Source organism: Ctenocephalides felis, unplaced genomic scaffold, assembly GCF_003426905.1.
Source record: "Ctenocephalides felis isolate EL2017-DRISC unplaced genomic scaffold, ASM342690v1 CF-g0.4_SCAFFOLD_01170, whole genome shotgun sequence".
Taxonomy (NCBI): domain Eukaryota; kingdom Metazoa; phylum Arthropoda; class Insecta; order Siphonaptera; family Pulicidae; genus Ctenocephalides; species Ctenocephalides felis.
Genome location: NW_020537324.1, coordinates 30,803,203 through 30,827,675, shown reverse-complemented (window position 1 = coordinate 30,827,675; position 24,473 = coordinate 30,803,203). Strand labels below are relative to the sequence as shown.

The 24,473-nt window shown below is 28.4% G+C and overlaps 1 protein-coding gene across 1 annotated transcript in view; it reads right to left on the bottom strand.

Moving 5' to 3' along the window:
- The window catches only part of LOC113367074 (discoidin domain-containing receptor 2-like), a 118,186-nt gene that overhangs the window by 8,575 nt on the left and 85,138 nt on the right, over positions 1 to 24,473 (bottom strand). Inside the window, exons 3-8 of the mRNA XM_026608703.1 lie at positions 11,475 to 11,639; positions 8,030 to 8,163; positions 5,951 to 6,158; positions 5,782 to 5,886; positions 4,859 to 5,034; positions 3,279 to 3,486 (exon numbers count right to left, since the gene is read on the bottom strand). Of these exons, the coding sequence (XP_026464488.1) occupies positions 3,279 to 3,486; positions 4,859 to 5,034; positions 5,782 to 5,886; positions 5,951 to 6,158; positions 8,030 to 8,163; positions 11,475 to 11,639 (996 nt within the window). The remainder of the gene's footprint in view (positions 1 to 3,278; positions 3,487 to 4,858; positions 5,035 to 5,781; positions 5,887 to 5,950; positions 6,159 to 8,029; positions 8,164 to 11,474; positions 11,640 to 24,473) is intronic.

The following is a 24,473-nucleotide window of genomic DNA, read 5'->3' as shown; positions in this document are numbered from 1 at the left end:
AAGTCAAATGGGACCTTAATATATATATATACATAAAAATATTTCGCTTGTTAATACAATATGTATCGAAATGATCAGAGTAAACCTCATAAGTTTAAGTTTTTATAAGTTTCATTAAAAGTAATGTGAAATATTAGTTAATAATAATACAATGCTAAAATAAAACAGATCTTCACATAAAAAATATTTTTCTATTACTAAAAAGAAATTTATGATTATTCACACAAAAGTATAGTTGAATTTATAATCCGCTGTTTTATTGATGAGAGGTTTCATACAAAAATTTAGAATTATTCTGTGCTTCAAAGTTTAGCTAACGTGAGACCAGTAACATTTGAAATAGTTCATGGTGTATAGAAAACCAAAACTTTTGCAATACTAATAATAAAAAAAGTTATTTTAAAGATGAATTATTGAAAATTTTATACTTGAAACATATCACTATCATATCAATGACATAAACGTAGTGCAGTAGTATGATAATGGTGTTTATTAAAATTTTACACATAATTAAATTAAAAGTAGAATTAAAATGTTTTTATTTTGATAAGTATGGGTACTATAAAATCAGTACACAATCTTCTTTTGATCGGTTTATTTAACTTTATAAAATAAAACTTTTCCAACTCTTGTTTTGCGATTAAAAAAGTATAGTAAAACGATAGCCCGAGATAGTTATTTGAGCTGGCCAGATAAAATTACTAAGAAAATTGCTTGGTCCTATAAAACTATTTACGATATCTATAAAGTTTTACCATCGTGCATTAAGAGCTCGGCTCTAACGCTGAATCCGAATAACCACTTCGCGTCAATGATACATAAACTGATATATAACGAGATATAAACTAAAACGCTATTAAGTATAAAAGTTTAAATGGTGCAAATATAAACACAAGCACTACATGCATGTTGCCATTTCGACGAGCTTTTATCTCGAACCAATTTCAAGTTGAGGCGGTAATACAATCTCTGTTCTAACTTTAGGAAAGGATTTAGTAACTTTTTGCGATGTTTGTTATAAACAAACTAAATAGTTTGATACTGTTTATAAATATTTAATTATAACTAAAAGGATTTGTAAAAAAATATCTTTCAAATCAAGAGAATTAGTCTGATCGGAGGACGAGGAGGTTCATATATAACAAGTATTTTTATGGATATTAATGCTTTGTTCTTATATGTAGCAGGAATTTGAACCAAACTAGTGGGACGCATGGCATCGTGCCTTAAGGCAAATTGCTGGTACTTCCCGTACCAAAAATTGATTTACATGTTTGAAAAAAAATTACTTCGAAAAAATTAGATTTTTGAGAAACTATAAATTTGATAAAAAATTACAAAAAAATTTTTTCGTTTTCTTCATTTCGATATATTTTGGAAATTCAGAACTTTTTTTCAAAGCAATCGTACTGCTTGAACTACATAGAGACGAAAAAGCTCGTAAGTGCCGCGCCGCCCTCCAACAGATAAGCATTGGTACGGAACCCATAGAAATGTAAAAAAAAAAAATATACTTATTGTTTAAATCTCTATAAAATATCAGATAATTTGATGTACATATGTCTAATGATCATTTTTGACCGCCAAATGGCATTTTTTTTTACTTTTTTCATTAGATCTCCGAAACCGCTAGACCTACTTTCATGAAAATTTGATCAATTCATGACCAATCTCCGTTCTCTTAAAAACTGAGTTACCATTTTTGGCACTTTTTGCCCCGTATCTTAAGAACGGCTAGACCTGCCTTCGCCAAAAACTAATCAGCACGTCTCCTTATCAATACAAATCGAATGTTTTTTGAATTATTCAAATAGGTTGATCGGTGTTCCCGAAATCGTTGACAAAACACATACATCTATTTTTTCTTATGTATGCCAAAATATTCAGAAACCTCTGAAACGTAAAGATATATAAAAATTTTCATTTTCGATTTTTTTGCGATTACTATAACTGGCCCTACGGGAAGTTAACTAGTTGAGCATGGCAGTATGCCTTAAGGCAAATTGCTGGAAATTCCCGTAACATAATTAAGCATTTGCAAAATAAAAATAATCAATCAATAAAAGTCGTTGGATCAATCGATGGATAAAATCAATTAAATAGTTACAAATAATCATTATATAAATAGTGTAAATTTTATCATCGTATTTTATAAATCTGATTTTTGACATTTTTTGCCTCGTATCTTCGGTTGCACGGTTGCACCTCCCTTTCGTGCACATACACCACACACATGTCACACATATATACATTTTTTCTAAGGTTTGCCTAAATGTTCAGAAACCTTTAAAACGTAAAAATTTGCAAAAATAATATATTTTACATTTTTGTGTTATTACTATAACTTACCCTAGACTCACGTGATTGGGTGCATGGATCAACCGATATTAATAATTAAAAAAACATTCGATTCCTATTGATGGGAAGACGTGCTGAAGCAAAAAGTGCCAAGAATGATTTAGTTTTTTAGGTAATGATGCGCTCTATTTGAATGACTCAAAAATATTCTACTTGCATTGATGAAATAAAGAATTGATTAAATTTTTGGAAAGGCGTGTCCAGAAATTTCCGAGATACTGGTGAAAAAGTAAAAAAAAATATATTTAGCGGTCTATATCATTAGACATATGCACATCAAATTGTCAGATATTTTATAGAGATTTTAAATAAGTAATTTTGTTACATTTTCTTAATTTCGGTATTTAAAAAATTTAGTTTTCATTATAAATTATAAAATCATTATAAATTCATTTAACTAAACTAATTCCAAATTTTCAGAACATTTTTTTTTAATTTTCAAAAATATACAAAGTTTAATACTTTAAATATAAATGGTAAACTTACTGTTTATAAATGTATATATCATAGACGTTATTCTGATTGCAAAAAATATATTCTCAGATGGATTCTTTTAGCATTTTTTGTTAATCCTGAAGTGTTTTTTGCGATCATATCGTCACGATTTAATATATAAGCAGTAAAATACATAGTATTTATAATTATTTACTTGAAAATATTTAAAACAATATGTATTAATCATTGATCAATATTTAATGATTTCTGATTTTTCCCCTCTAATATTTAATTTTAGAACGAAAAGTTCCAGCAATTTGCCTTATGACACCATGCCATGCACCACTAGTTTATCATCATTTATAACGCATCAAAAAATGTGAAAAATGATTGATATGAGTCATAACTGGCGTTTAATTTTTGGCGTCTCTATCGGAGTCTTCAACATCTCTATCGAAAATTTAATTGTATCTAATAGTACTCACTCAGTCTCGATTCGTTGTCGCTGGAAGGTGCTTCGCAGTCAATAAGCGATGAAGTGAGAGCTACATAGCTGCCGGTACCTCCGTTGACAAGCAAAGGTGACGTGGCGGGGCTTCCAGCACCTCCAGGAGGCGCCTGTCCCACCGGCGAGGCAGCGCTACTACCACCGGCACCGCCATTCGACGACGGCGCCAAGTTCATCAGGAGATCCTGGAATAATGATTATAAGATGTAATATTTGAACATAATTCACTTATAAACGTATAGAAACATGAAAAACTTAACACTATAAAATTTATTAATTAAATGCTAATTTGAATGCAATTTTTTTGGCTCTGTGGTGAATTTATAATTTCCAAAAACAATAAAGACTATAATGTAAACTATAGTTGGCAGTCTAAAAAAATATTGGAAAACCATATGAAAATAAAACTTTATGTATGTTATGAGTATGATGCAAAACTAGCTGTCCTACTATTATTTCATAGCAGTAGAGAAGAATACCAGCAACCATACTATTACAGATCCTAATAGTCTTACTCGATCTCTTTTCTGGTCTACTGGTCAAGATGCCAACACCTTCGAGGGCAAACAAGTTAGAATATCTAATTACAGAATATAACTATTAAATCATTCTAATTGTGACTCAAATGCCAATGATTAGAGTAAAGACGGACAGAATGATCTATATGGACAAAATGATACATTATTCAAAATTATTATAGCCTTATTTAAAAATTGGCTAAGGTCAGTAACGTTTTCGTGAAGAAAGCGATAATAAAACCTGTCAGACGTTGATCGTCATTGTCACAATCTTCCAAAAGTTTATTTTGACGGTATTTTGCTCAAATATTCTTTGAGACTTTTTTATTGTTATTTGCAATTATTTATATTAGAATCAATGAACCGATAAAAGTACTAGTGTATTCAAGCAATTTTGGTTGATAATGACCATCGAATGGCGTTGATTGTATATTTATTTTTGTTCACTTACGGACTAAATGACACACTTATCAAAAGACACAGTACTATTTAGTGAGCACTACACTGTAATTAATTCAAGGCAAAGTAAAAAGAAAATGGTGGCGGTTTTTACCTTCTAATCTAACTACTTCCCAAACAGGCCAAAGAAGTACTTTTTAAACCAGTTGAAACAAGAGACTTGCATTTATTGAAAAATTTCCTTTCCTTGTCTAAGACATGAGAAGTTTGTTTCATGTCTTAGACAAGAATTTGTTTGCTATGCGATCGATTTATTTTTGCATTTTTTTTATTAAATATATAAATAATTCAAGATGAGTAAAAGCGATTGAGACTGATTATAATATCATTAAATAAGTATCATTAAAAACCAAAATACCATGTCATATTGTCCGACTTCTATAATACATATGCAATTAACTATATATATATTAATATATATAAAGTGTAGTAATATTTACATAGATAAGCTAATTAAAAAACTGATTGATATCTGTGCACAACTTTTAATTAGGAGTCGGGTGCGCCACGCACAAATGAACAACATGACAAAACATGCATAACACTGTTGATTACGTTTGTTATGTGCAAAATTAATTACCTTCATGTTTATAGTAACACCAAATGGATTTCTTAATATCGTAGGCGATCCTTGAAGTTTTTGTCGTCTACTCAATATCAAGATGATTACAAAAACAACTAAAAGCAATAGCATAACAGCGGTCAAGACGCCTATAACGGCTTCTACATAACCACCTTCATCTTGATGAGCTTGTACTAGAAAAAAGTCAAAGTTTAATCTAACTTATTCACATATAACAAAATAAATAGATAAGTGCTTAAATATGATATAATGAGAAATATTAAAAGAATATTTGTAAAAATGTCATTTATGCCAACGTTTGATTAATCGGTAGAATATTTGATTTCCAAAAATTTTCCTTCTATAAAAATTTTTTAATTTTAGATTGCTTTTCTTGATTGCTTTATGATATAATGTTGATCCATCAGAAATAAAAAAAGCAATGCACTCTATCTAAGCATTCAAATCAAAGGATATTGAATAGCAACATAATTGCAAAACTACAAATTAATTATTAAATTCGTTGAAATGTTATCAATAAAATATAATTTGATATTATTTCATTTGGAGAGTTAACTAATTTAACAATAAGGTTTGTAGTAATTCCAACCGTATGAAACGACTCTTAATAAAAGAATTGGTTGAAATAGCAAAAGTGTGCATGTCTTCTGGGTAAATCGTTGCAATTATTCATGATACATTGATATAAATTGAGAATTTATTTTGAAAAATTTGAATTTGATTTGAAAATAGTATTTACCGAAGTTAGAGTAAGTTATATTATTCTCTATCAACGTAATATTTTAATTTTTAGCTTTCTTAGTGAAATTATGTCAGTAAAATAAGTGCGAAAGTAATCAATATTTTAAGTAACAGAAAACTGTATCAAAACGCCAAAATATGGTATAGACAGATAAAATACATTATTGAAGTTATATTACCTGTTTCAAATGTATCAAAAGCTACCCCAATTTCTGGGTTGACCAAAATTTCTTCGTCACTGGTATTTAACTCAATTTCATCCGTTGCGTTGTATCCTAATGGTTCTGGAAGAAAAAATGGTTTAGGTAAAATAATTCTTCATAATTATTCATAATCAATTTTACAAACCACTATCAAAGAGGACTTCGCTCAGCATAATCCATGAAGCTGCAAAATAAAGTCGAATTTTGACAAATCTTGCCAATCTATGATGTAAAGCTATTGTCACATCTCGGGCTACTTCTAAGGCTCTGTCAGGCATATAAGAATATCCCAGAGGTCTACCATTGTAATGTAAACCACCAACGGAAAACCAGATTTTTGCTCTTGAAAAAACCTGAAATGATATTTTATAAATATAATATTATTGCTAGATTCCCTCTCATACTAATGATATATTTCCAATTTGTTGGATCATTGGCGCAAAAGAGCAATTTTAACTTGCAAACATATTTATATAAATATTTTCACATAAAAATTATAGACATTACTGCTTGATATCAGTCTGAATTGTGCCAAATCTGAAATCCCGCTGTTGCAAAGCCAAAGTTCTGATGGCAAAGTAATATTATTATTTTTTAACTTCCCGAAAAAGAAGTTTATGTTCTCATCAAAAAATTCGATTAGCTAATTTTATATTTTCTCGACGTTTCAAGCCATTCTAAATCGAATGAGACCAAATTTGGAAAAAGTATGTGCGTGTGTGTGTGAACACATTTTTTGTCGTAAATTGAAGTTTTCTCAAAAACGGCTGGATAGATTTCAAAATATTAAAAGCCATTCGATGTATCTCGATGACAAATATAGTTTCTCAATTTTGAGCGATTATCGGCCGAGTCGTTTCTTTGTAAATAGCAGAAAAGAAAAGAAAAATCGTCCACGCTTTAGCCTGCAGTTCCGAATCGATTTTAAAAAATCAAAAACTGTTTAAAAGATATTGATTTGGAATGATACTAATTAGCTTTAGGTGAAAATCAACCGGAACGTTTTCTTGTAATTAACAATTGCAGAAAAAATTGTTGATTTTTATGAATATTTTTTGAAGATAGATATCACAGTCTTATAGACCATACGAAAATAGTCCTTCGACAAATAGTTTAATGTTAAAAATTCATCAAAGTTTGAGAAAATAGTCAAAATTTGTGTCACATTCGCTTTTGTGATGTGTTGAGTCAAACATTATAAATTCAATCAAAATATCAATTTTAGGGCTTACAAGCACGTGTGTGTGCAATATAATTAATATAATTACAGTTAATTTAAGTATGTTTCAGAAAGCTATTCAAAATCGCAATATTTAGATTTAATTGAGAGCGATTGCTTCTTTTTTAAATAAACAGTTAGAAATTTTATCTAATATCTAAATTTCAATTTCGATTAATTAAATCAATTCTAACACATTTCGTAAAGTTCGTGCAACTTGCCTTAAGGCTAAATGTCACTTTTAACTAGTTCAAAATTGAAGTAATAATCATAAAACTTACTAAACGCATGAAGAATATTTATTATTTTTAACGTGTATTTTGTAGATTCTATTTTAGGAATAAAATTCAAACATTTCTATTGAAAAATTGATAAATAGCTTTCGGACAATTCCAAGGGCTGTTGAAAATAACAATTTTGGAACGAAATTTTTAATTTAGCGACAAATTTTAACAGTAGTAAAAACATAAACAATTGAATTATTTTTCTAGAGACAATTTTATCATAAAACTGAAAATTGATTAAATTGAAAATAATGGATTCATAGAAATTTTTTTTGAAAACTGATATTTATATGTCAAGTGTTTCGAGTACTTGATTCATCTACATGACTATTTTTAGTACTTTTTCTACCGTAATCGAATGGATAGGTATATATTGAAAATCAATATGCTCTGCACTTTAAAATAAGTTTTGATTTATTACAAATGGTAAAGCTACTTTTTCAAACGTAGATGGATATATACATACACACATAGTGCGCATACACTCTACAGAATACACATAACAGACATTTTTCTACAATGGACCAAAAATGTAAAGATTACAAAGTCTTTTCTCTGTGTTTTCTGTAGCAGATCCTGAGGTATGTTAATTAATAGATTTTTACCTTACGATTTTAATATAAACTGGATGGTAAATTAGTTTCTTCTTTGAGATAGTGCATCTTTACATTTTGCAAATACAAAGATGATAGGGAATCCTATTAACTATAAATATCTTTACCTGGACATCTTTGCTGAAGAAGTTGTTGGTGAACAGATGAATGGCACTGAAGTTCCGCAACTGATCGAACTCGAAGATTAACTCTACGTATCGTTCGCCTAATGAAGTGTTCCTCCAACCTACCCAGCCGTTTCCTGAAAGATATCGGAATCATCAAAGAACATCTGGGTTGGATTCTGGATAATATGATAAACTATATAAATAATATGTATGAATTTTATTAACTTTCCGCAGGGTAAGTAATATTAATCGCGAATAATCGGAAATGAAAACATTTATAGATCTTTTCGTTTCAAAGGATTCTGAACATTTTGGAATACCTTAAAAAAAAGGCTATTGTGTGTGTGTGTTCCAAAGCTTTGTCGACGCTTTCGGGAACACGGTTCAACCGATTTAAATGATTGAAAATACATTCGATGCATATTGATAAAAAGACGTACAGATTAACTTTTGCCTCAAAAATACGGGGCAAAAAGTGCCACAAATGGTAATTCAGTTTTTTGCGAGAATAGAGCGTTTGATTTGAACAATGCAAAAAATATTTTACTTGTATTGAGAAAATAAACAACTGAATTTTTGGATAGACAGGTCTAGCTGATTTGGAGCTTCTAGGAAAAAAATAACAAAAAACATTTAGCACTCAAAAATGATTATTAGACATATTATGTACATCAAATAATAATGAGTACAAATTGTACGTTTGAGGTACGCTGTACTATTGCTTTGTTAAAAAAAGTTCTAAAAAATCAAAAAGTTTCAAAATATTAAAAATAAAACAAATTTTTCAAATTTTATTTTTTTTTAAACTAATTCCTTTATTTTTAATTTTTGTTACGGGAAGTTTCAGCAATTGAGGTACGATGCGATGCATCACTAATTATTTATTAATTTATTACTATTGAATTAAAGAATATTTTGCCTAAGAAATGTAATTTCAAACATAATTACCAAAATACACACACATACAATGCATACATAAACAAACTAGTATAATTCATTAAAATTCATTAAAATTCTAGTTAAATCCTAAAAAATACTAATTGCTAAATTCTAATGTCGATAGCTGTTATAAATGTATATAAATGTAATCTAAAAAAAATAGTATTTTAAGTTTATAGGATATCACATCCTATCTGAATATGATAATATTAAAAATCCATATAAAATATCCAAGTATGCAAATGAACTTTATCGTTGTTTCAGAATTTCAATGAGAAACTAGAGCTGTATGGCATCGTGCCTTAAGGCAAATTGCTAGAACTTCGCAAACCGTTACAAAATATTCAAAGCATATTAAATATTTTCAAATTGATTATTATAAATAGTGTAACTTGCAATATTTTTTGTAGGCAAAATATTTGAATGATTAGAGATTTGAATGATCCAAATCATCTATTCATCATCTATTCGTTATGAAGAGGAAAAGTGGTAATTAGTTTTTAGCAAAAGCAGATCCAGCCCTTTCGGAGAGACGGAGCTAAATGTGCAAAAAATGACAGTTTTTTTTGGAGAACAAAGCTTCCGATTTGGATGATTCTTTTGCTTGTATCGACTAAAAGATTGTTCTGCAGAAAGCAAAAAAAATATTTTAGATATTTTTTTTAACATACCAAAAATATATTTTTTTGAATATCGAAAATAATTCTAATTTTAATTTTATTTCAAGTGAAAATTCTAAGGCTTACCTATATACTTGAAATATCTCTTATCATAATGTATTTGAAAACATTTTTTTTAATTTATTTGAACAGTGATCAGAATTTATGGGTTCTATGAGCTGTTGTGATGAATTTCTTACAAACTATATTTGTTTTATCATAAATGGCAACCCAAACAGTTGTGTCATCTCTATGTGCTGAATTTTCATTATTACAATTGTTGTAATAGGGCCGTATTAGGGCAGTTTTTGCTTGGAACATATAGCTATCTATATTTCCAAAGTGGAAATCGTTGTCACTAAGGAATGCAATACCGATGGAAAATTTCAGTACCGGTATTTCGGTAATTTTTCATTTTAAAACCGGGATACCGGTAAATTACCGATATTTTTATTATCTTAAACAAACGTAAACAAAATTGACAGTTACTAGTACAAATATAAAAAAATGTATATACAACTACAAATATATTCAACTAAACAATAAAATCAAAATAAAACCATAAATTTATTTTTTTTAAATAATAATTTAATACAATTATATCCAATTTAATTAATTCATTATCACTATTGAGTACGTTGAGTACTTTTCACCAAAAACAAACTTATGAGTAAGAAAGACTAAAAACGCATAAAATAATTATTATAATAAACTGCCTGTATCCGATGTGTTAAATTAGCAAAATCTCCAATATTTAAAAAAAAAAATTCTACATTAATTTAAGATCGGATAGGTACTTTGTCGAGATAAATAATAAGTTACTATAATTGTTGAGTATTGTTATTTAAAACAATGTGATGATTCTATAGTATTTTTAAACTTCGAAACGTTTTTCAAAAATAATATTTTATAATTGTAATAAGAAGCAAAAATATTTAGTAACAATCATAATTATTATGTATAAAGTTAGAAAAAAAATAAAGATTACGCAGAGGTAATCTGTATGATATAAAATATTTTGGTGCAAATAACACTTAAAAAACTGTTACATTTTTACATAGGATGAAACAAACATCATTATCTACCAGTCCAATTCTATTTATTGTAACACGATATGTAGCTCTTAGTAAAGCAATAAATATTCAGTTTAATGACGAGTTGAAATAATATTTGACATTTGTTAATCCTATAGAATCACTTGAAGATGTAGCTGTTTATGCGATTATGGAATTTAAAGATAAATTTGTTCCGAGAAATTTAAACTTTAATGTATTATGTATCAAATAACGCTTATATAAAAATACCGAAAATACCGGTATTTTTGGGGTAAATACCGGTAAAAATACCGCCGAAAAATCGGGCGGTTTACCGGTAATTCGGTATACCGGTATACCGGTATTGCATTCCCTAGTTGTCACTACTGCCTGACAACAGGCTGCTCAAAGTGGGTATCGAACCCGGGATCAAAAACATATAATATTCTTCGAATATTTCATTTCGGTTCCAGCCATTTGCCTGTAGGCATTATGCCATACACTGCCATAGTTAGTTTTTGTTTTAAAATATTTTTTGCTTCTTCATTGTACTCTATTACATTTTCCATATATGTAGCAATGTATCGATTGTGTATTGTAATTTAATACAAAAAATAATTGTGTTGCTTTGAAGAGGCTAGATAAATGTAAAATTAGAATAATAATAGATAATTTAACGCGGGATTAAATGGAGAGTAAATTAATTATATTCTAAAATGAGAGTAAGTTGAACACTTAATTGATTCCGATAGTAACCAATGCTTAATACTCTAGAGAATTTTTTTTTCCATATAAATAAATAATTATATTTACCTTTACCGTAACCTATATCTAGTCGGAAATTATCGGCCCCGTACTGTCCATCGACGAGCCTGCCCAAGCCGCCAGTTAAACGACCGGAGGTTCGGTTGCCGTCGTAGCTGGAGTCGCTCAGTTCGGGCTCCGGAGACTGCGGTATTGAATAACTAACGATACCACCTAGAACAAGCCATCATTATAAGTTTAAATATGTTATATAAAATATACTTGGTAATAAAATAAATTATTTATTATAAAAGTTACATATACATTTGATGTACATGGTTATGAATAAAGCGATGATAAATCATTTGGATAGGGCAGGGTGGAGCACAAAGGTCCAATTTGAGTTTGAGCATTTATATCGTGAAAATCAAAATAATTATATCAGAACAAATAACACATATCAAACAAACATCTGACTATGTTCAGTAAATTTCCTAGATAATTCGTAAGTGTAGGACTATGTTTTTTTGCTATTTTTCAAAAAATTGTCACCTGGATCTTTTCACCCCAAAGATAGGGTAAATTTGGTCAGCCAACAAACAGATATAATGTTTTATTTTAATTCTAAAGGTATTTAACAACTTTGTGTGAGCATTTGTATCGGTGTAAAAACTAAACTTTCCAAACAGTATTTAAACAAACTTCTGTCCTTAGTTGCATATATTTTGTATCTAATATAACTAGTTGCACAAATAATTCTGTTGAATCTAACTTAGAAATAAAGTCACATCTCATAAAATAATTATATGAGATATACTTCAAAATCACATTAAGGTCTGGTAAACTAAACAACAGTGCTCACAACCAGAAAAATCTAACATAGAAATTACTTTTGTTATGGATTCTTAGACATTGCCGTTTATCTCCAGATATGAACGTCGGAGGAATCAAGGTGATGTCTGATTATACATATTTTTCCTTCTACTTTCAAATATTGTTAATAAAAAATTCGTAATTTTACTGGTTTTTGAGATGTCGGTCGTGGACCTATGATCCCCGCTCTACCCTATACCAATAATCTTTAAAAAAGTTTGTGTAACTTCTCGTCTCATAGGTAGAATTAATTGGACTAAAGTTAAAATTTATAAAATACTATTACTTTTGAATGATAAAAGTCAAAAAAATCCGTGGCGTGTTCATTTAGTAAAATTCATCTGGTTTTCTTATATTAATAGTTAATTTATTTAAACTAGATAAACTAAATATACTCCATTACTATCGACTATATTTAGGCATTTTTCTGACACAGTCACGATTCATGATCGGTGAAAAACTTATGTTAGTCAACTCAATCAATAACTAGTAGTATCAATGATATCAAAAACAAGTGAACTGTGAATAATTTCAACAATACTAGTTTGAAGAAGAGCAAAATTTATGTGTAATCAAGATAATAAGTATTAAATAAGTCAAGGCTTTAAATCAGGCGACATCGCAATCGAAAGGTAAATGGTGGCCATTTATAATATAGTCAAATTTTTAAACAAAACTTTTTTTCGTTGTTAGTGTTAAAACACGCTTGTTTAGTTTACTATACTTGTTTTAATTTTTCATTATTTTATTGTTTTATGTAATTTTAAGCCAGACTTATATAGCCAATAGAATAACTCACATGCGATTGGGGTAAAAAGGACCTCCCAAACCTCTACACTGGCGATGTGTGAACAATAAAAAAAAAGTTAATAAAAATGTAAAATAAGTTAAAAGAAGCAATTATGCAAGTGTTAAATTGAATTAATACTTTGATCAAGTTATCAAATTATTTGAAAATTGTTTATCTTCAAAAAATATTGAATTTTATATAAATTTTCAATATTTTGAAATATTTTTTTAATATTTGAATTAGACTATTTGGCAAATAGCTCCATAACTTCACCTTCAAATTTGCGCCATTTATTATGCTAAAATTCTATCATTATACGTGTAATTTTATCTAAAAAAAAAATTGTAGCTGAATGGCTTTGATATGCGAGTTTCAGTTTTGTCTGTCAACTAGCTATACTTTATATTATCACATAAAGGAATCACAAACGTAATTCAATAAAACATACATATTTACTCAAATTCAAACATAAAATCTTTTATCATTAAAGTTTGTCAATAAAACTTTCCTCAATATAACAAAAACAAAAACATTTTTCTTTGATAAAACTGAAAATACAGCATTTCGCTATCTGAAATAATACATTATAACATGTCAGACGTTGCCTTTTAGTACGGGAAAAAGTCCAAGGAGCTTGTCGTTCGTTCAGTGGGAATAGAAATAAGAATGAATAAAAATGATATTCGGATTGTCAAATACATCATAAGCGACGACCGATCCATCATTTCCACTCAAACACATCGCGTGTGGGTACTGGGTAACGCCGTACACAATGTTAAATGTACCCGCATACATTTATGCACACGCCAGGATAAAGATCACAGGTCTTAGGAACACGTTTTATATGCCAACGTACATTATATTCTATCTGAATGAAAATGGTTAAAATATTGCTCAAACTGTACGAAATTTATTTATTTAATATATAATACAACGCAAACTATGAATTTATTTTCGATGACGACTTATTTTCCTAAATTATCTATATATTTATTTATTTAAAACCAATTACAGAAGAAACTAGATTAACCTGACTAATTTGTTGTCGATAGGAATTTGAATAATCAAAAACCCGGATAATTGAATGTTTGAAGAATAATGTTGTGTATTTGTTAAGATTAACAAATACACACATAGATATTATTAAAAGAATTAAGAAATTAAAACGAATAATAAATATGTATGTACATATATATTTTCTTAGATTACATCACATACATATACTAAACTTAATTCGACTTGTAGATATGTACATACATAGAAATTGGTCGCAGTTGGTATTTAACGGTTGTGTAAAGCTGATATTGATGTTACAAATAAGTGTTATGTTATATTTTTACATTGAATTCTTTAATCAACATAATCATCCAGCTACATAGTACAATTAATATTTAATATAGAAGAAACCAGTGGTACGTAGCATCGTGCCTTAAGACAAATTGCAGGAACTTCCAATACCGTAATTATTTTGAATATGTTTCGTCTCTAAACAGGCAAAATTTCTCAATTTATTTTTAAGATTTTATAAATTTAAAATAGCTGTACAGGAAGTTCCAGCAATTTGCCTTAAGATGTCACTAGTTTATGTTTAATGTCATGCACCACTAGTTTATATATTTATTTTTAACAAAAAATGAAGAGAAGTAAAAGAAGTTTTACATATAAGTATGAAATAAAACTAGTGGTGCATGGCATCATGCCTTAAATTTCAAACTGCTAGAACTTCCGGTACTGTAATGAAATAATCCAACAATATTAAATATTTTCGAATAAATTATTATAAATACTATAACTTTTAATATTCATGCTTTATACACAAAATATAAAAGCTTATAAATTGGACGATGGCGTTTACATATGTTTACACAAACAAGTAAATAAATAAACTGGATCAAGGAGTTAGGATGAAGAACTTATCTCAAATATATGAACTGAATTCCAAAAATAAAATGATCTATTTCAAGAATATAAGTCAGCTAGAATTAAGTATAAAAGTGAGCTCAAAATTCAGCTAGAATTAAAATTAACTAGCTGTAAGTGGAATTCTGTCTTGAGGCAATTATGGCATCGTGCCTTAAGGCAAATTGCTGGAACTTCCCGTACCGTAACGAAATGTTCGAGGAATACTGAATGTTTTCAAATAGATTATTATAAATATTGTAACATTGTCTAATATTTATAAGAATTATATAAACTGAATTGCTGAGTTGAAATTATTTATAAAGTATATTAGAACTAATAGTCAGAATTAAAAATAAAATCTGAAATATTTTCGATATACAAAAAACTAAAAAAAAAAAAAAAGTTGGTACAAAATTTTTTTTCCCAAAGTCAATTATTTTGTTAAGACAAGCAGAAAGTTCTTTGAATCATTTAAATCGGATGCTTAGTTCTCTCAAAACCTGCCATTTTTTACATATTTAGCTCCGTATCTTCGAAATGGCTGGGCCTGCATTTGCCAAAAACTAATAAACTCTTCTCCCAATCATTACTAATTGAATGTTTTTTAGATGATTCAAATCGGATACTCCGTTCTCTCAAAAATTCGATTTCTATTTTCTGCACTCATTGCTCCGTATCTCCGAAACGGCTGGACCTGCCTTTGCCAAAAACTAATCAGCTCTTTTCCCTATCAATAGGAATCGAATGTTTTTTGAACCATTCATATCGGTTGATCCGTGCGCCCTAAAACGTGACTGGAAATTTGTATCCATACATACATACACACACACACACACATACACACACACACACACATCCATTTTTTCTGAGGTATGCCAAAACGTTCAGAAACCTTCAAAACGTCGAGAAATGTAAAAATTTTCAATTCCGATTTTCGGCCCATTACAATAACTTACCCTACGGGAAGCTAAAAAATTATTTTTCTATATTCAAAGAAATTTTTTCTGAAATTAATTTTAATAAAAACACTGTCAACACAATCAAAATGTGTTTTGAATCGTTCTGATCAGATAATCCGTTCTCTCAAAAACTAAGTTTTTGCACTTTTTACTCTGTATATCCTAACGACTGGACCTTCTCTCTAGCAAAACTAGGCGGTACATCTCCCCGTCAATACAAATCACATGTTTTTATGATCAATTTAATCGATCGCTCCGTTCTCTCAAAAATTTAATTCACACTTTCTGCACTTTTTGGTTCGTATCTCCGAAATGGTTGAACCGGTCTTTGACAAACAATAATCAGCACCTCTTTATGTCAATACGAATCGAATGTGTCTTGAATAATTCAAATCGATTGATCCGTGCTGTCTTATTTTAAGAATGTCTTGAAAATTCGTATGCAAACTTTTTCATTTTTCCATTTCTGGGACATTGCTATAATTTACCCTATGAAAAGTTCATTATTTCGAAGCCGATGCAATAAATTAACAATATTTCACTTTCTTCAATCTCAAATCTTATTATGACCCCCAACACTACATAAGTAACTATATAATATATAGTATATATAAAGAAAAAGAAAGGATAAGCCAAGTTTTTGTAAAATGGTAATATCATGACTAAATACCATATTGAATATTAAGAAACTAACTACTAGCCTCTAGGTTTTAATCCTGAATTAGCTTGTTCAATATTTTACTTTCTATTGCAGACTTTAGAAAATGAATTATCAGATAAAAAAAGACTTCCTCATCTAAAAGACTCATATAAATTAAAATGTCTTATTAATATTAAGATTTATGAACATACATTGGCTGTGATCTTACATTAATTTATACAGCAGACTTTTATTAATAAATTTTAATAAACAAAATACATAAAATTGTAAGACTAATATCTTAGATAATAGAAAATTTCAAAAAAAAAATCTTTAAACCATTCTTTAAATCTGTTTTTAAATATTCAGTTAATTCAAGCTTTTAATTTTTTTTTTTAATTTACTATTTTGCAGCATTCAAATTTAGTGTTTTGGTGTACCAATGTGAAATCTGAGATTGATGTTCTCATAATCTTGTGCTTAAGTGTTGTCTTAATTAAATAATCAAAATACTATTTAAATAAGATTTATACTTATTGTTAGTCATATAATATACCATACGCGGCCAAGCAAACATGTAGTAAGCAGAAAGAGTTTGTTGAATAATGTAATTTATTTTAATAAAAAACCATACATCTTCGATACTACCTATGTTTTTTTTGTTATGATGAGAATTACATATGTTCGCAAAAGTAAAATATCAGAATTGTCAAAAAAACTATAACAATTTCTATGCTATACATAAATATCTTATACTATTTGTGAAATAAATTTAATAATTGAGAATCCTTGGAGCTGCGACGGCTTATACAGCAGGTAGTTCAGATAAATACGGAATGCATTAGCAGATTTTATCTTAGTTTCTCCACCGGCAACTTTTTGTGTTTCGTATCTGGTAATATGTATATGGGACATTATGACAATATTACAACCCTACTATAATGATCATATAAAATTATATCACGAGCTCAAAAGCGCATTCCTTCGCTCGTAAAAACTTTTTGATCGTAATACTACAATGTGGATAATGTTTAATAGAATTCACGCTTTAGATATAATAATTTAAATTTAATCGAATCTTTATTATAGTATATATTGAGACGACGTTAATGATATCACAAGACAAAAATATTATTGATATACGGTGAGATTATGAAATTCTAAATGTTAAAAATCGTTATATATTCAGGATCTCACATATATATCATAACATTTCCTGTATATTTTTTTGCTTAAAGTATAATATTGAATATACAATAACATTTTAAAATTGTATAATATTAGAGAGCAAAAAACATAATTAACTAAAGATACAGCATGTCTAGGAACTTCAAATTGAATTTACATTTGCAATAGAAAGAGCTAGGAAACTAATTTAATTAAAATTATGTAATCAAATTTATCTTCTAAATTAAGCTAAACTATCTTCATTAATTTTAATAATGTTTGAATTAGCTTTATCATTGAATCTAATTTTAATTATTCACACAGTGTATATTGGGCCAAATTGAGAGGTTTGTAATGCCTCTTCTAAATTATATATCTTAGTAATGCATTAGAAAAATGCATTTGCTGTATTAAAATATAAGTTATTTATGAACAATATTAGATATTCAAGAATATAGTTAAAATATTGAATTTTATAAATATAATAATTCCAAACAATTTTATTTTTAATATTTTCTACTAATATTCAACATTTAATTTTTACGTGGTTAAAAAAATAGATTTTGAATAATACAAAATCATAATATAATATACCTTCCAAAAAATAGTTTCTTTTCAAGAAAATGAAATAATATCAATAATGTATTTAAATAAAGTTTTATAATCATTTAGATATAATTAGCAGTGTAAGTTTAAACCTAAATTGCAATAATTATTAATTTTTTTTTAATAAATTAACTTTAATTTGGAAAAATTATGTGTGTGTATGTAAGCTCATTTTTGACCCTCCATAAAGGTTTTCTCAAAAAACGATTTCAAACGTTTAAAAGCCCTTTGATGAAACTAGATAAGCAATTGTGTTAATTGTTTTTTTGAGACCAACGACCATATTAATAAGCCATTTCTTTAGAATTAGCGGAACATGGCTAATTTGAGAATTGTTCTGACTAGTTTTTGGCAAACGTTTGTGAAGTTGATTCTTCGTAATGGATTGCAAAACCCTGAATTTTTCTATAGCGATAGAATCTAGATCTATTGTCAAGTCTTAGTGAACATCCAAAAATATTAGAGGCCAACGAAAATGGGATAATTATATAAAATTATCAAACTTTCGGGTAATGGACTGCACTTTCAGGACACACAGGCTCATATTTGTACATCATAATTAATATAATCACAGAAATATTAAGCCTTTCCGAAAGATAACGATTGAAAATCGCATTGACTAATGCATTATAACGCAAGTAATTTAGGGATAACAATGACTTTTTTCCAAATAAGTAATATAATTTTTTTTATAAAAATAGCTTAATCTCAATTGTTATTGATAATCTACCTATTTATTTACACGTACGGGAACATTCCTTATAGCAAAATTACCACTTATATCTAGATTATTACCTTATTTTATATTTTATTCATATTATAGCACAAAAAACCATAAAGGGGAGCTTGGGGCTTATTGTAACAGGAGTAAGTAGTAACAGGCTTTTTTCGAATAGATTTACGTTTTATAGCTTTCTTAACATTTTGAGATACCTTAGAAAAAATTGACGTATGTGTATGTGTGTGAGTTTTGTGTGGATACAATTTTTTGTCCACGATTTTAGACTTATGGATCAACGGATAAACTGAACGAAGCAAAGAATGCAGAAAATTTGAATTGTGATTTGAAAGAACATACCCTCCGATTTGAGGGAGTAAACAACCATTCAATTCGTAATGATGTGGAGAAGTTGTGATTATTTTTTAATGAATACAGGTCTAGCCGTTTCGGAAGTAATGTGCCAAAAATCGTAGCTTTTGCGAGAACATTGCGCATCCGATTTGACTAATTTAAAAAACATTTTGCTTGTGTTAACAGTTAAGCATGAGAAAACCATTGTTTTTTTATTTCAAAATCTGTTTTTTTTTTAATTTCTGAAGTTATTTTGTTTTTGAATACCAAAAAAAGATTCGGATTTTATATTGAATTCTAGATAAAATTCTAAAGCTCACTTACATACTCCAAATAAATAATTTTAGCTTTGCAATTTAGTTATAAGTTTTACATTTTGTCTATATCAAACGAATGATGAATATTACAGTACTTATATTAATATATTTCGAAACATTTAATATTTTCATTACGAGAAAAGTTTCATAAATTTGCGTCAAAGCCCGATGCCATGCACCACTAGTAAAATATATATTTTAAACTTAATTTGATATTTAAAATATAATTTAGTCATAGCTACTGTCCCATAGGCGGACGCAATAACCAGAGTTATGCAGATGCGTTAAATAATTATTTTCATTCATGTAAAAGATCCCACCTGGGATTAGTTGAAACAAAACCTTGAGAGTAGTTAATAAGTTGTAACATGTAAAAATGTAAAGTCTATATGTAGTGAAGCTTATACAGGTTCAAGTGAAGAATTTTGATTGAAATCAATATAAAAACTTTGATCAATCTAAATAATCTAATTGAAAAAATAAATTTATTAACTAACAAAATAAAAAAATAGAATTTACGAGTTGATAAATGTTTTATAAACGAATGACAAAAAAGTGCATGAAAACAGTAAAACAAATTTCTCGTCCATATCTATCAACAAGTTTCGCTCCGCTCTAAGCGAGTAACAGAGAGAATAGGTTAATCACAGTGGCACGAATGAAGTTTTATACGTCACAATGAAAAACATTTACCGAGCGCCATCAAATCGAATTAGCCGGATCGTGAAAAACTACACGGTTTACGGGAAATAGAAAAAGCGCGAGGGAAAGCTCCGAAGAACACGCCGGAGGACGGTTAGAGATGGAACGGGACGGCGCACAGTTCGTCGTTTTTCCACGCGGCTTTTCCATTTTACTCCATTTATGTTTTTGCATATGCGCGACATTCGCTATTCATTTCATTATGTTTTGTATATATATGAAATTATTACGACTGGGAGTTCGTAGGGCAAAAAAACTCTAATGTTTTTCATTGCGCCATCGCTTTTAGTTATTGCAATGGGATGTTTGTTATGCTTGTGAACGCGCGTCAGGTGTTCAAATGGATTACGTACACACATTAATAATACTAATGATATTATACTAATTTAAGATATACGAAAACATACACAAAAACAAATATATATTATATATATATTATATATATATATATATATATATATATATATATATATATATATAGTTTTTGGTATTTTACTCAGCTAAAATGATTTTTTAACCATTTTTTTTAATAAAATTTGTTGATTCAATTTTTCCAATGGATTTTGTATCTGCGTTTCTATGCTAGCTAAAGGCTGTTACGGCTACGACATTAGAGAGCCGTGCAAAATTTTCCAGGATTGAAACCAAAAAGGACTTCAAGCAATAATTTATAAGTTTTACATAATTTTATTTACATATGTTATGAATGAATGGAGTTATGAAAAATAAATGGCTGATTTTTGTCATATTGAAGTACCAATTTTTGTATGGGAGACCTCTAAAGGAAGGTCGGCCTTCAAAAGTTAGTGGAGGTCGGTCATACATTTGGACACTATTGAGGCGCTCTAAATGAGTTAAAACAGAATTTTTCAAAATTTGACCCAATCTTTGGGTCAATGCTCGGGATATCAGAATTAATTTTAGAGATATGGTTATGCTGGCAAAGTATTTTATTTTGATTCCTAGTATCCGAAAATCATATGTGCTAATGCGACTTTTTATTCATACAAAACGACCCGCTCTAATATATATATATATAATGCCCTTCTACGAAAAACTATTAACTTGTTGAAGGAGAGTCTTCGCCATTAAAGCAAATTTGTTAATATTATGTTTTCTTGTTTCAAGCCATTCTGAAACAATTGAAATCAAATTTGCTCGCAATCTTAAATGCATTTTAAAAATTCAATAACTGTTCGAGAGATATATTTATTAGTGAAGAATTGCGTTGGTTAGTTTTTGGTAAACATCACCAGGGTCATTTCTTCGTAGTTAAATATACTGAAATTGTCGCAAAAATCTTGCTATTTCAAGTTGTTCACTTGTGCATTATATTTGTGTGTTATACGAGATTAATTGATAATCATCTACATAGATTTATTTTATTTGTGTCACCTACCTAACAAGCAGTTTACAAAACTTCTCCAGTTGTATAAAAATGTTGCCAATAATTTAAATAAAATCAATAGTATGTATATTTTAAAATACTTGTGCTAGAATTAATCATAGTAGATGCTTAATATTTGATATAATAATTTATTAAGTTTCTTAAAAATGCTTCGGCATTTTTTTAATTAAATTTAACACCATAATACAAAAATTTGTTAAATAATAAAAGTTCTTTAAAATTTGACTAGTTTCTAGTGTAAAATGTTAGTTAATGTGTAGAGATTTTTGTGAAATTGAACTGAAAGTAGGTGTTATTGGTATTTTTCTCAAGTCAAATTACAGAAATACCCCGGTATGTACAAATAAATGACATCTTCAGTTCGAATTTGTTTTTTACAGGTTTGCAATTTTTGCAAAGCCCATTATTTTGATAAACCTTCATTATAATATCTTACAATTTTAAATAGAATTAAAGTTAAAAATAGTTTGAAGTAAGCTATAAATACTATACATTAGAGTAAGTACTTTAACCTAAAACATAATCAGTACTAAAGTAAAATAAAAAAGTTTATTGTAGTTATAATTATAGCACATCATTAAAATGTACGCGCTCATGTAAATTAAACTCTAAAAATAAAATAATTGCATAGGTTTAACCTTTAGACTAATACATACATACGTCAATTACCTTAACGAGCACGTATAAAAATAAGTCCATTATACTGATTATTTGTTGTACTGTAAGAAATACTTAAAATGTTGAAACAACAACAAAATCAATCTATACGCCATTAATGAGAGAAATAACCATAGTTTTACGACCACTTATATCAAATACCAAGGCACGTCTAAATTTAGTATGATGTCGTTATCTTGTATTATATAACGTAAGGGATAAAGAAAAATACGTTTGATTTCACGAACATAATGATGAAAGTCCACTAATGACAAAGTTCATCAAGTCTATAAATAATGAGACGTCTGACTTATTATCAATAAGAATTCAAAAGACAAAAGACACACACGCATATATATATATATATATATATATATATATCCAAAAAAGATCGTGGTGGTGGTATAAGAACTTTATGCAGAGCATAAAATCACGCGATATCATGATTATATTCTACCAGTTTTATTTGTACATTTAGTTGACCCCTTTCCATAAATGTACATATTTGTTTGCAAAGTGGCAAATAAAAAAACCCCGTTATATCAACATTCGACATTTTTAACAGCATTACCAAAGTAGGACGCGCAATTAAAAAATGCACCAAATGATAAATGAAATCATTAATAAGTTGTACATATATTGTGAAACAAACCCATGCAGATTAATTTGCCACAGTGAATAACAAAATGATTTTAGATATTATGAACACTGAAGTCTATGAATTTGCTGGTTCTTAATATACGAAACAAATTGTGTTACTTAAATGAAAAAAATAAAAAATAAAAAAGAGTAAAATTGATTAAAGTGAATTATCATTGATAAAGCACAGAAGCTTAGCCCCAAATACTTTAACAGTTTGTAGATAATAAAATCTAGTAATAAAACACCTTATTTATATAACTAAAAATGCAGATTCCATGTTTTCCTATCATGTAACATATAGGTTACATATTTTTAACAAAATATGTCTAACATAGCATAATTTTTTTTGCTATGATTGATTATTCGGTTTGTTTTAAATGGGTTTGATAGTTTGATAGTTTGATATAGGAAATATTTATATACATATATTAGAACACCTTAGCTATTTCGTTTTCTCTTTGTTTAATTAATTATAAATAAATGTTAGGAAATGTCTAAATCAGGTACCAATACGTTATAAAACGGTGGAGACGCCATGTACATTAGGTACTCATTTCAAAGAACGACAATCATATAAATTATTTGTTTTAACTAGTTTAGTATTTTTTGTGAACTATTTTACTTATAATTGCTATTAACAATATTAAAATTATGTTATCCAAAACGTAAGTTTAGATCTTTTTTGGTATCTGATCAAAATTGTTATTTCGACATAATTTTTTACTAAAAATAATTATAAATAGATAACTTTCTAGAGCTCTATTTGACTCTAAATATACTATTAGTTTATAAAGTCAAAAATATTATACGAATATAATATATAAAAGACCTCAATGATCCTCTATCGTGAAATATTTTAACCCTTTCCACTTGTGAATTGCGTGACTCGGCGGCATCCGAGTCGAAAGGGTTAAATCAAGTTCAACTTTATATGTCTATAATTATAAATGAAATGATGTTATTTTTATATCTTCAAGTTTTAACTTATATTGTCTTAAAAGATGTATATTTTGATTGGCAATAAAACTATACAAATAAAAAAGTTTCAACTAAAATTTATGTAAATACGTGATTTTTCTGCCTACGTCAGCTTCAATATTTTGCATATAATTAGACGTCACTCATGGTATAAAACTAGCCAATTTTTCTCTAACAAAAATTACTTCTTTGTCTATATTTAAGAGAATTGAAAAGTTATTTGCAGAAGCTAGCAAAAAATGGTAAATTTTTACTGCAATTAGAAATAAAGGGATTGTAAGTAAATAGAAGTAACGATCTCCTGTTCGCAACCCAATTTTTTTTTTCTTGATACATAATTTACTTGTTTTATTAA